Source organism: Microtus ochrogaster, chromosome 18, assembly GCF_000317375.1.
Source record: "Microtus ochrogaster isolate Prairie Vole_2 chromosome 18, MicOch1.0, whole genome shotgun sequence".
NCBI classification, from domain to species: Eukaryota; Metazoa; Chordata; class Mammalia; order Rodentia; family Cricetidae; genus Microtus; species Microtus ochrogaster.
In genome coordinates, this window is record NC_022020.1 from 6,652,969 (window position 1) to 6,666,844 (window position 13,876).

Consider the following 13,876-nt stretch of genomic DNA (forward strand, 5'->3'; position numbering starts at 1 on the left):
CAGCACTCCCAGCATGCCCTGGACATCTGTGCTCAGCACTCCCAGCATGCCCTGGACATCTGTGCTCTGTCCCTGAGATACAAGGGCAGCTGCTTTACCTATTGTGTCTAGAGCTGGAAGATGACTCAGTTTGAAGTTTCCCATTAATTTCCATTCAGTTCAACCCGCAATAGCAAATATTAAGACCATTAAGATACAATGAGAGTTTTCTCGATTGCTTTTTAGATTTTTAATGCTGTGCGTGTGCATGCACAAGAGTGCTGGTGCCCATGGAAGCTAGAGGCCTGAGAGCTCCTGGGGCCACCGTTCAGGTGTACTGAGCCGCCTGACGGGGCTGGCATTGAACTTGTGTCCTCTGAGAGCTTTAAGCCCTGAGCCAGCTCCAGCCCTGTGGTCATTTTTAAAGTATTAGGTACAGTCTACATTTTAATAAACTATATTTATGATTCTCTAGTCTTTTTTCCCTTTAAACAATACCGATTTGTACATTTTTCCTCTTGTTTGATATTAACAATCAGTTTTGTATGTTACACACGTGTATGTATTTGGTTCTGTGTGTGCGTTCATACTTTGTCTTCATAGTGTCTGTGCTATGGTGACTTTTTCATATTTATCTCTAAATAAATGCCCAACTATTCGTGTGCCATAAGTAGCTTTCTTTAAGTTTAAGAAGATACCCTATAAAGAGTAGCTGTCATGCTAACATTGCACGGGCTCTTTCCTTGAAAGCATCCCTGGAACTCTTGCTCACACTTGTGAAAGTCGTGTGTTTAGTGTTGAAAGTAGAAGTTCTGTGAAGCACGATTGATAAAAGCTCAGAGAGAGAAATTGGAGCTCAACCTGAAGACCGAGCAGAAAAGCAGGCAGCCACTGACTCTTCCCTGACCTCAGTCTGAAGTGGCGACCCTGCCTCCAGGAATCTCAGAATGAGACTGTGTTTGATAGCCGTTTCCTCCCATTTTATCATCCTCTCTAGGGCTGGGATTAAAGATGTACACCACTGTGATTAAAGGCAAGCACTGCTCAGTTTCTATGGCAAACTAGGGTGGTCACTGGGATTAAAGGTGTGTATCACACTGCCCGGTCTATAAGGCTGACCAGTGGGGCTGTTTTACTCTCAGATCTTCAGGCAAGCTTTATTTATTAAAATACAATTGAAATGCCATTATAGTCCTGGTCCAGCCCAGGGTTGACCTGCTGCGCAGATTAGTTAAGCCGTCAAGAGGAGTCCTTGCATGTTGGGAAGGGAAGCTCGTGTCCCTGGAAGGTCTGTTCCAGGATCCCCTGAAGAGGCAAAATCAGTGAGTGCTCAAATCCTTTCTATAAAACATGTTTGCGTAGTCTCCATACATTTTAGTCTCTAGCTTATCTACAGTTCACCATGAGACACAGTGCAGTGTGAAGCTAACTAAATGGCTGTTTCACTGTTTTGTTTAAGGGGAAAGTGTGGACAGGTACAAATTAAAATTAAAATATGTAAATCTGAGTTTGAATCTGCAGGTAGGGGATCCGCAGTGCAGAGCCCATGAATACAGTCTGTGTTGAGATTTTGATGTGCTATTAAAGAGTTTCATCTCTTCAGAGTTAAATCTGTGCTTCAAAGATGTGATAGTAAAGAACTGCATGAACAAGACAAATGCAAATGCATTTAAATGAACCTCTGTGCTGTGACCAGGAGACCCAGGATGAGAGCACAGGAGAACCCCTAACCTGTGCCTAACAGGCCCTTCACTGTAGCATGAGGACAGTGGAAGCTTCTAGGGCCAAACAGTCATATGGGAGACGTTTCAGTGAGCTTTGTCTCCTTCTTTAGACATATTCGTGTTTTGTGTGTGTGTGTGTGTGTGTGTGTGTGTGTGTGTGTGTACACAATGAATGAACACAGATGATCAAACATTTGAAATGATGAGATAGACATATAGATGTGACCCTGCTTCTGGAACCTTCCTGTGCAGTTGTGAGGACGGTGTTGGGATCAGCTTGTTGATTGGTTTCTTGTAAGAGGCAATGTCCTGCCAGAGCCCTTACTGCCGAGCAAGGCACAACGAGGGGCACCATCCCTCCGTGCTGTCTCCTGTGATTGCTGACCTTTACTTCATGGCACCTGGTGTCGCAGTCCTTCCTGGAGGGTCAGGGCCCTGTTCACATGTGGTCTCTGAAGCTCTGCATAGAAGGATCTCTTCATACACTGACCACCTCCTGTGATCCCTGCGGTTTCCGCCCTTTTCACTGCACCATTAGCGCAGGTGTCCTCAGCCAGGAGCATGTCCTAATTGGCTGCAGTTGTCAACTTGATGTGGCCTAGAAGGAAAACCTCCATTGAGGAATTCCCAAGATCAGATTGGCCTGTGTCCGTATCTGGGTGTGGGGAGGGGAGCCTTGATTGTTCACTGACGTGGGAAGGCCCAGCCCACCAGGAGTGGCACAGTCCCTGAGAAGGTGGTCCTGGACTGGATGGTAAGGCTAGTTAAGTGTGAGCCTGTCAGTCAGCCATGGTTGAACTTCAAGTTCCTGTTCAGGTTTCTGTCCTAACTCTCCTTACTGATGGACTGTGATCTGCAAGTGTAAGTCAAATAACCCCTGTCCTCCTGGGCTGCTTTATCACAGCCGCCGAAAACCGGGGCATGAAGGGACTTTTAAAGCTGGCTGCAATGCTTTCACGCCACACTTTGTTTAATTTACATTGGTCGTCCCGGAGATGACAGCCCTGTGCTGTTGTTTAGCCTGCTCCTTCCTGATTGTGTGGTGACTCATTCATCAAGTAGAGAAGAAAGGAGACCTGCAGAGGTTGTGGGAGCAGGGGCCAGGGCAGAGGGACCACACTCTGCGCGGTCTGTGAATTCCATCATCAGAACTGCTTGTTGAGGGGTAACCTGTGCCTCGCGTGTGAACCGCACGCCTCATGTGTCCAGTGCATGCCTCGTGTGTGATGGAATGTTGCTATTTGTAGACTCGGAGGCAATGCAGGAAGAGAGTGAATTCCCTCAAGTCTGATTAATTGTTATCTTCTTTCCCTCCAGCCCATACATGCTTCTCAGTTACCTTAAATACCCACCCCCCCCCACACACACACAAAACAAAACAAAAAAAAACAGGGTTGCCATTTATTCTTAGAAGTTCAGGAACCATTACTGATTTCATCTGGTGTGGGGGATATGGAAGCTGCATCTGTCCTTGCATCCCAGTTAGATGAAGCCATATTGTATGGTATGATGAAAGTGAACTCACTGACATGAGAAGATAATAGCAACCCATGTGTAGGCTGGTTTGTGTGTTAACTGGACACAAGCTAGAGACGTCAGAGAAAGGAGCCTCAGCTGAGGAAATGCCTCCCTGAGACCCAGCTGTGAGGCATTTTCTCAATTAGTGATCATTGATGGAGGGCCCAGCTCATGGTAGGTGGTGCCATCCCTGGGCTGGTGTCCTGGGTTCTATAAGAAAAGAGGTTGAGCAAGTCAGTAAGCAGCACCCCTCCATGGCCTCTGCATCAGCTCCTCTCTAGGATCCTGCCCTGTTTGAACTCCTGTCCTTACGTCCTTCAGTGATGAACAGGAATGTTGTGGTGTGGGCCTAAGAAACCCTTTCCTCCCCAACTTGCTCTTTGGTCACAGTGACAGAAACGCTAACTGTGACACCCTTGTTGTTTGTAAACGGAACCCTGCATGTGCCCTCATCACCCTGGCTGGACGAGCTGCAGTGTTGGTTCCCATCTCTGGGCTCTTGAGTGTGCTCAAGAGGATGAGCTTCCTGTTCACTGTACCCACTGTAGGCCTGGAGAGGCGGCCACATGCATGCCCTTGACCGCCATCTTGCTGTATAACCGTCTAAGTGCCGAGTCACATGTAAGCTGGAACCCCATACAATTTTGTGATCGTTTTATGTGGAATCGCCAGAGCAGGCAAATGCATAGAGACAGACAGTACACAGTTATTCTATGACAGCAATATCCCACCTCTGGTGTGTGTGTGGGTGTGGGTGTGGGTGTGTGTGTGGGTGTGGTACCAGGGAATGCATGCGCACATGTGTACATGTGTATATGGAGGCCAGAGGTTGGTGTTAGCTGTTTTCCTCGATTACCACCTTATGTTTTGAAACAGGGCCTCTCGCTGAGCCTGAAGTCAAAGACTGAACGAGGCTGGCTGGTCAGTGAACCTCCAGGGTCCTCTGGTCTCTACCTCCCCTGCACTTGAAGTCTAGGCTTGGCAACCATACCCAGCTTTGCCCAGGTGCTGAGACTGAACTCAGACCCTTCTGGTTATGTGACAAGCACTTCATTGACTCAGCTAAGTTCCCAAGTCCCCTCCCTGACCCTGTGGTTGTATTTCCACTTCTCTTATGCCCCTAGTGGTGCTGGGTGGAGCAGTTTAAAGATAGTACTTAAAAGGTCGCAGACAAGCCATCACAGGGCAGGCACATGGTAGAAGATCCGGTATTGTGGGGTGGCGGTGCTCTTTGAGTTGCCCAAACCCCTGTCAAGCTTCTAGTGCAGCCACTTTCAGAGCTGCAGCTTGGGTACCTGGGATGTTGCTCAGCAGTGGGGTACTTGCCTGGCCTGTGTGCAAGGCTCTGGGCTCCATCCCCTCCATTGTACAAACAAACCAGCAATGACCTGGCAGAGGTGGGCAAGATGACCTAATCTTAAGGGACCCAGGATAGTCATAACAGTCCGGAAAAAGAATGCAAAGTTGGAAAGCGTACAGCAGAGTACTCCAGATGGTGCGGCACTGGCAGAAGAATAAACATAAGGATCAGTGATAAAGAAGCCCCCATTTATGGTCATTCGACTCTCAACAAGGGCACCAAGACCAATCAGTCGTCCCCCCCCCCCAATGTCTTCAGCGAACGGGGCTGGAACAACGAAGCACCGAAGCACACACATGAAAGAATCTCACTTGACAGCTGTTTCAGCCGTGAAATTCCCTCGCAGCCAGGTAGGAGCTGTGACTGTAGAACCTAGAATCAGAGAGCTCTTAGCTAGCAGCTTGTATATGACCAGGAGAATACAGAGATGGAAGAAAAAACAGGTGGCTTGGCCACATCACAGTGAACGCTGGTGTTACAGTGACTGAGAACCTGAAGTGACAGTCTCGACTTGGAAAAGGACTTTGTGAACCCTGTCCTTAAAGAAAGACCTATTTCAGTGTCCTGAAACAGTATTCGAGTGTAGCAATAAAAAGAAAAATTACCCAGTTTGAAGTTACTACATAACCCAAGAGGTTGCCAGTGGTGGCCTTCAGCCAGGCCTCCATGTTGGCCCAGTGTTGGCTCATAGTAGATGCCAGTCATTTGTCGTTATACCAAGGGCTGATAAGCTTATGAAAAGATACCTGGTGGTGAAAGTCATTTAAAACGCCTCATTCCAGTGACAGGTGGAACGTCACAGCCACCTGGCTACGTGTGACAGCCAGAAGCAAATGTTCCTGTGACTGGGGACACCTGCGCCTTCGTTCTTGCTGATGGGAAGGTAAAGTGAGGTACACTTCAGCATGGCCTCAAAGTGCTAAGCATCCACTCACTAGCCGGCTCAGCAGTTCTTGGAGTGATATACCCAGGAGAAATGAAAATATCGATTTCCCAGTGTTTATTGTTCATGATAGTAAAAAGTAAAGCAAAGCCAGTGTCCCTCGGCAGGTGGAAGAACAAACGGTGTGTGGTATATCCATGTAGTGGCTATAACCCATCATGTAAAAGGAAGGAAGTCCGAGCCCGCACCTGCCACCAGCCATACATGCTAGAAGAGAGCTAGACATGGGCCCCGTGCAATTAAGTCTCGGACCGGACAAAAGTGTAGAGAGAGAATAGGCAGTGATTTGCTTAGATGTGGAGGAAGCCTGTCGAGGAGATGGGGTTACTGATAACGAAGGTTTGTTTGACAATGAGAGAATGATTGTACCTGTGAGTATGCTAGGTCCTTTGCCAGACACCCTAGGACATCCTCCCAGAGTGCCGCACTTGTAGGGACCTCTGTGAGGCTGCATTCCCGATTATGGCTTCCGTCTGTTTCTTTCATGCACGTCTCTCTTCTTGTTCTGTCTTTTCTACCTGCACTTGACTCTCAGTCTTTCTGAGTACCATGACTGAGTTCATAAACTAGTATATTCACTATTCCTTTGTTTCCTGAGGAAATTCTTGACATTGTTCTGTTATTTTTAATTCTTTCATGTCTTCTTTTTCATGAACACTTTTCAGTGTTCTGCTTTTTTCTCCCATACAAATTCTTTTTCTACATCATGTTGAAAACATCCTGGTGTAGTGGAGAAAATGTGGATTGGGAGCATCTCCACGGGGACTGGGGGCTGGGGTGGTGCGGTTTAGTGGTATGGTGTCTGGCTAGAATGCACAAGGCTCTGGCTTCAGCATCTAATGCTCTTCCACTTTTGGGCCTTGTCTAGATTTTTAAAAAAGTATTATTACTGTTGTTGCTTGAGAGACAAAATGTGTGTGTGTGGTGTGTGTGTCTGTGAGAGAGAGAGAGAGCACCTGCTATAGCGTGTCGGTGGAGGCCAGAGGATACCACTGTAGACTTGGTTCTTTCCTTCCACCATTATGTGGGATCAAACTGACGTCACCAGGCTTGCAAGGCAAGTGCCCTTAGCTGCTGAGCCATCTCGCTGGCTCCTGGTCTCACGTTGTGACCCATGTGCTGTCTACGTAAAGAGGGCAGCTCCTGCTGTTGTCAGCCTTCAGTGTTGTCACTCAGGCGAGCCAAAGCATTGGGTCCTTGGTGACTCATTTGCACTCTTCAGCGTCCCTCCTACTTCATCTGAGTTGTGAGTCCCAGGAAGAAGCAGTTCCTGTCACACACATTCCCCAAATCACATGAGTCACTGTTGGGAGAACACGAGAATCCTAAGAGATGCCCACTTCAAGTCCGCTTCTGTTAGTGGAGGATCTGGTGACTTCATTCCAAGGGGTTCATCTCACCATGTACAGGCTGCAGAACTGACTGCTATAGCCATTCTCCAGACATGTTCAGGTACCGAGAGCCTGTGACATCATAGGCCTGCTGAGGGGCTGAGGGATGTCACAAAAAATAGGAAAAGCTCCTGTCTACGAGCAATATGAATATGTGGCAGGCTCAGCCAGCCAGGAAGTCAGAGACAAGTGGATGGGCGTGATTATGGGGGATGGGCGAGACTAGGGTAGGATCTGAGGATGGGAGCTGGAGACTGACGTCAGTGACGTTGCCAGTTTCAGTGACCCAGCCTCTTAAGGCCACCTGGCCTCAGCAAAGCCTTCCGGTGGCCCCACTGCCACACTGAGAGTGTTGGCATCTGTCCGGGCACGGGGGGGGGTGAGGGGACAGATTGGCACCAGCTGAAGCAGGGTCACCCACAGGCGGATTTTACACCTGCTGGTCAGCCTCTGACAGTGCTTTAGCATCCTCGTTCCCAGCATTCCGCTTCACTCGAGAGTGCGGCAGGATGCAGAAGCCCTAAGAAGCAGCTGAGACTCTGCTGTGCATCACACGCTGCAGACAACAGTGCTGTCTGTCATTGGTGGCCGGAGACGCAAGTCTCACGACCCGTCGCTTATAGTAGGCTTCAGTCTCCTGTCACAAGCACTTGGTGACTCCAGACCATCCCTGTAGCATAGACCTCTGTCATTTCCTAACCTGCTGTCCCTGTGTGATTAGCATTAGCAGCACAGGTGTCCCCGCTCTGTGGCACAAACAGTGGCAGCCACATCTCTTTTTTCTGCCTAGCCTCTTCCATGACTTAACCGTTTGTGTTGGGTAGTGACTTCCAGATGTAGAATTTCTGAGGAACAGGCTGTTCTCTGTTTCCTCTGTGACTACAGCAGTTTCCTACTGACCCCTCCGTACCTTTCTTGCCTTATAGTCTGTTCTTAACACGCCTGCCTCTATGACCCATATGAAACACTCGATGTTTAAAACCTAGATTCTGGGCCAGGAATCAGCCGGTGACATTTCTGCTCAGAAGACTGGATTTGGTTCCCAGAACTCACGTCCATGACTCCTGGCTGTGCTTCCAGCACCGGCAGATCCATGCCTTCTCTGGTTTCTGCCCACACCTGCACACCTGCATACATGCACACACCATAAACAGGCACAAGTACGTACATATACTTACACTAAAGTCAGAGCCAGGCATGGCGGCTGGCCTGTGACTCACTGTAGGACAGCCTGGCCTTGAACTCACAGAGATCCACCTGTCTATACCTCCCAAGAGCTGGGGTTCAAGGTGGTCACCAAACCAAGCTGAATTTTTAAATGCTATATTGTAAACTTTAGGGCTTATTGAAAAAAAAAAAACTACTTATCACTCAACCTCAGATCTTTCCCTGGTGTTTCCTGTATTAGGGAAATAATTCATAAAGCCATTTTTAAAGCAAGGCTACCCAATCTGAATTTTTTTCAAAGCCAAAGAAGGTATCAGCAAATTAAAAATTGAAGATATATTTCCCCTTTGGCAAAAATGACATTGATAGAACCCTGCAACAAGCCATTTCCGTTGGTGCAGCTTGGTAACGTCATCATCAGAGTCAGGATAAAGAGGCGTGAGCCAGGGCTCTGCTGGATCTCCACATTTAACTGATGCTTTTATTCAGTGAACAAACTAGCACGTTGTCTTAAGACTTGACCATCTCCATGGACCAGCCAAGGGAGAACCGTGGCAAGTTCTGAGAACTTGAGGTCAGAGAAACAGCTCAGTGCTAGATCCCTTGCCTGGCATTTCAAGAACATGGTATGAACCCCCCTTGAGAGCATAACAGTGGCAGATGTGAGCTCAAGCTGTTGAAGTCTAGAGTGTTTTGCACAGACCAGCTAAGGAAATGCCAGGAACACACCGCTAAGAAGGCAGTGGCTTGAATACCTGGAAGACATGCTTGGTCCACAGGCACAGCGCAATGGCTGCCAGTTACGCTGATTTCAGTTTGGTAATGGCCATACTCCACTTAGCTTGGCGAGGCCTTGCCCTTGTTTTGTTTATGACTCCCTTGGAGACCGGGTTTGGCAGCCCTTTTGTTTGCTTGCTTGTGTTTGTATTGCTAGTGAAGGCCTCCTCTAATACATGTCTCAGGGGTTTTGTTGTTACTAGTTTTGTTTTTGTTTTTTTTTAAAGATGTGATTGCATGTAGTCCAGGCTGGCCTAAAACTCCCTGTAGAACTGAGGATGACCTTGAATTTAGGATTCTCTTGCCTAAGAATTACAGATATGCACCATCATAGCTGGAAGTTGAAGTCAGGTCTTCATGTTTGGCAAGCAGAGGGTTCCATGGGCTATACCTCAGTAAAAAAAAAAAAATACATAATTTGTTAGTATATAATTTGACAAAAAAAAAAAAGCCAGTGTCCTACTGGAGAGAGGGTTTAGTGGTTAAGAGTGCTTACTCTAAATGGAATAGAAAAGTAACCTGGTAGGTGGGAGCCAAGGAATACCGGCATCTCACAGTGAGCCCAGCCGGGAAGGTGTAACAACTCTGCCCCAGTGAAGTTGTTACATCTTTTCTTTGGTCCCCCACAGTGTAAGAGCTCGGCTCCAGGGGGCAAAGTTTACCCAGTGAAATTGTTACATCTTTTCTTTGGTTCCCCACGGTGTAACAGCTCTGTTCTGGTGGGTATTAAAAGTGACACATTACTGCAGTTCCACCCAGTGTCACACCGCACAGCAAACCTCACCCAGGAGATTTATTGGGAAGCAGGGATCCAGGACGGTGGCTGCCTCTAGAGTGAGAAGCGGTAGCAAACGAACAGGGTACAGAGATTATATAGGATTTCTTAGGGGTGGGGAAGTGGGAGAGCTTTTCCAGTGGCTTGGTGGGATCTGTAGCCTGACTCAGGGACAGGCTCAGGGATTGGTGGGATTTCAAGCCCTGGCTCTGGGTCAAATCAGGGTCAGGGTGTTTTTCCTTGGCCCAGGTCTCAGGTCAGGTCAGGGTCAGGCATTCTTTCCTCTTTATCCTATACTTACTGTTGCAGAGGACCTGGGTTTGGTTGCCAGCACCCACATGGCATCTCACAGCCATGTATAACTCTGGATTCAGAAAATCAGACACTATGTATAGCCTCCAGGGTCACCACACCCATGTGGCGCACAGACACATTTAGGCAAAACGCTGTACAATAAGATGAAAATAGGGAAATCTTTAATAAACCAGACTGTTTGGGTCAGACTCAGAACACTGAGGCATCCACACAAGCCTGTTTCTGTGTCCTCTGCAGCCCAGTTATATGTTATGATTTATTCTAAAACTAAGCTGGGAATCTCATCTCTGTGCTGTGCTAGGTATTTTAATTCATCATAAAACCCACCATACGTTATTTTCTTGTTTTAAATTATTTTGGTGAAGAAGGGTAATATCTTTCTGTTATTTAAACAAATCCTTCAAGGAACGATCCAGGTAGAGTTAGAGTTGATTGGCAGTAATGCCGACTCTTGGTATCCTGTCTTTGAGCCCCCCCCCCTTAGTATTTTCAAGTTTTTTCTCATACAAGAAAGAGGGGGCACGTTCTTCACACTTGTAAATTTTACAGAAATGAACAACCTTTGTTTCTCAAGTCTGTGTAATAGACTGTTGCAGACCATGTGGCCGCCAATAATAGAAATTATTCCTACACCTGCAGTCCAGATGTCTCAGATCCCTTCACCAGCTTGACGATTGCAGCATCTTTCTTTCAACTGCATCTTGTGCATGGGTGATGTGTGCAGGCATGCTCAGCCCAGTTGGATCCACAGCTGTAAAGAGCAGTAGCCAGGGGGCATCTAAGGGATTCTCCCCGTGTTACCAAGTTTTCTAAAAGTCATTGTCTACTGCAGCGGACTGAGGATCACCTTTGGATGGATCCCTTTTCCTGCATCCTTGGCTGCCCAGCTCCTGCCCCAAGGACCTGGAAAGCCACCTCCTGTGCAGTGCTTTGTTTATTTGAATGAATAAGTGAAATTTATGCCCTGGCAATGCTGAATCATACATGGGCAGCCCATACATGGTGGTTCTGTTGAACTCATCCATATTGGGTTTCATGGTCTAAGCTGATGAGGATGACCAGGTCTTTTCTTCAGGAGGGCACCAGATGTCATTACTGATGGTTGTGAGCTACCATGTGGTTGCTGAGAACTGAACTCAGGACCTTAGGAAGTGCAGTTCTGTCAACCGCTATGTTCACTTACCTGTGTTCAAATGGAAGTATCTTCCACATTGTATGTTCTCCCATACCGGGCTAAACAAAGCTAGGCATCTGCAGGGTCTCACACCCTGCGGCTTCAGGAACGTCTTCACCTTGTTTGAAAATAGATGAGAATGTGTCTGTCACAGAGAGGTTTGGGAAGCACCAAGAGCTACAGTGTTATTTCTTGGCTTCTGTCTTCCCTTCTTGACATCAGAGTCTTATTTTGACTGTGCTATCAAGAGCCAGCCGCAGTCACTGATGAGCACTGTTCTTTCCTCGGCACCTGCACTGTACTGTTGTGAAAACACAGCTGGAGACAGCTTGGTCACTATGGCCCACTCAGAAGTGAACACCCTGTGTGTGAGTGCCAAGTGCCCTTAGCTTGCGGACCAGAGATGCTGGAAGCAGAAGTGACCAGTGCAGTGGTTTCTGCGCAGGGAGTAAGGAGAGGGTGCCTGGAACGAACTGGGGGGCTGTCTGAGGGGACAGTTGGAGACAGTCATAACAAGTGTCTTGGGGCCTGAACTCCCTGGCACACTCTCCTGTACACACCTTCGTGAACGGTTGTTTGCATCAGTTTGGTGTCTGTGTCTAAGTTTAACTGTCTCGTTTCCCCATGGGAGTTTTGTCGTTCCTCTGAGGTCCTCTCCAGTGCCAGGTGTGTCAGTCAAGCGCAGGAATGACCAGGTGAAAAGTCTCTTTGTGGCCTCCTTGCCAGTGTTTATTGACGGTGTGAAGGTTGTAGTTTCAGTCTTTCTGACAACAGAACATGTATCACACAAGGGCAGTTATCCGTCAGGTCCCAGCTTTGTCAGGCCACAGCATCAGCCACAGAGTTCTGGAGTCACAGGTTGCTCTGAAGTTACCACTCTGGCTCATCCTGGTCTCAGTGACCCTGAGGCCTGCAGATCCTCTTCCCTGGACCCTTCCTAAGGGAGCTTGTTGGGAGCCAGGAGGAGGGCTGGGGAGGAAGTCGCAGGCCTACCAGTGTAGGGCAAGGGAATGCCTCAGTCCAGCTGGAAAAAAAGGGATGTGCGGGGCCATCACCCTCAGAGCAGGCTGTGTGGTCTCACTGGGTGCGGGGCCTTTAGTGTTAGATTCCTGGACACATCTCAATACCTATTTAAGGAGCTGGATCTTTTCTGATTCTGATGATGTTTTTTCAGCATTCTTGAGGAAAACCTTTTAGTGGAAAGAAAAATCAGATATTCAGTGGCTCCTTCCGTACCCGTGGCTCCTTCCATACCTGGGCCATGGTTTCCAAGACCTTCAGGAGGAATGAGGCCACAGAGAGAACCGAACGCTAGATATAGGCTTTTCCTTTGCACGTTTACTCAGGCGCAATCTAATGTATAAATTAGGCAAAGAGCAGCAGTGGTAAAACAGAGCAGGTACAACCATCCAGTGTAATAAAAGTTACAGGAACGTGGTTGTGTACTCACCAAGAACAGGTACAACCAGACACTGTAGTAAAAGTTACAGGAACGTGGCCGCATACTCGCCAAGCATCTTCCTGTATTCTATCCTGTTTTCAGACTGCAGTGGCCTGCCACTGAGACCCCAGAAAGTGAGGCAGCAGAGTGGGAGAGGGGAGAGCGATCGTGTATAAAGTATATAACCAGAAACAACTAAAGCTAACATCTGGAGGCTGTTGGGCTCTGGCAGCAGTGGGTAGACAGATGCACAGTGCACATGGAATCTGGAGCCTCCGAGAGCCTCTGAGTGTTCAGAGAGGAACCAAACGACCAGAAGCAAATGGATACCAGCTTCAGTTTAGAAGCAAACCATCCCCTGTCCTGTGGAGCAAAGTCACCTCCTAAGCCTGCTGGGGGGGGGGGGCTGGAGGGAAGCTGAGCCAAAGTCACCTCCTAAGCCTGCTGTGTGGTGCGCACCTGTACTCTCAAGGGCTTGGGAAGGGATGCGGAGGAGAGAGGATCATGGGACTGAAGCCAGTGTGGGCCACAGAGTGGGACCTTGCTCCAGAAAACAAAAAGAAAAGCAAAGCAAAAGGGGACGGCTTGAGGATAAGGGAACTTGCTGCCAAGCCCAGGGACATGAGTTCAATCCCCAGGCCCCTCATGGTGAAAGGTGAGCTCATGTATGCGCTAGCTGTGCTATGTATGTGCACACACAGAAAATAAGTGAAAAAAGTTTTGAAAGGGAGTTTTCTATGCTGAGGTTAATTTCACCTCTATTAGGCAAATTGGTGTATTTTCTTCACAACCCTTTCCCCTGTACTGTGCTCGCTCTGTTTAAAATCACAACATAGGGGACTGGAGAGGTGGCTCAGAGGTTAAGAGCAATGGCTGCTTTTCCAGAAGTCCTGAGTTCAATTCCCAGCACCCACATGGTGGCTCACAACCATCTATAATGAGATCTGGTGCCTTCTTCTGGTGTGTGGGAATACATGCCAGAATACTGTATGCATAATAAATACATCTTAAAAAATAAAACCACACCTTTAAAAAAAATCACAACTCAGGAAGAAGCTGAGTTTGATTTATGATGATGTCAGGTCATAACCAATCACCATGCCTTTCTTTTCTCCTTAGTGTCAAATCAACAGTGCCTTGACTTCCTTCCACACTGCTTTGGAACTCGCCATAGATCAGAGGGAGATTCAGCATGTCTGTCTATATGAAATCGGTAACTAGAATCCAGTTTGTCTGTCTGTATGAAATGGGTAACTAGAATCCAGTTTGTCTGTCCGTATGAAATGGGTAACTAGAATCCAGTTTGTCTGTC

At 47.8% G+C, this 13,876-nt stretch overlaps 1 protein-coding gene across 1 annotated transcript in view; it reads left to right on the forward strand.

Moving 5' to 3' along the window:
- Ttc39c (tetratricopeptide repeat domain 39C) overlaps positions 1-13,876 on the forward strand; it is a 92,880-nt gene that overhangs the window by 61,928 nt on the left and 17,076 nt on the right. Inside the window, exon 7 of the mRNA XM_005355770.2 lies at positions 13,684-13,777. Within this exon, the coding sequence (XP_005355827.1) occupies positions 13,684-13,777 (94 nt within the window). The remainder of the gene's footprint in view (positions 1-13,683; positions 13,778-13,876) is intronic.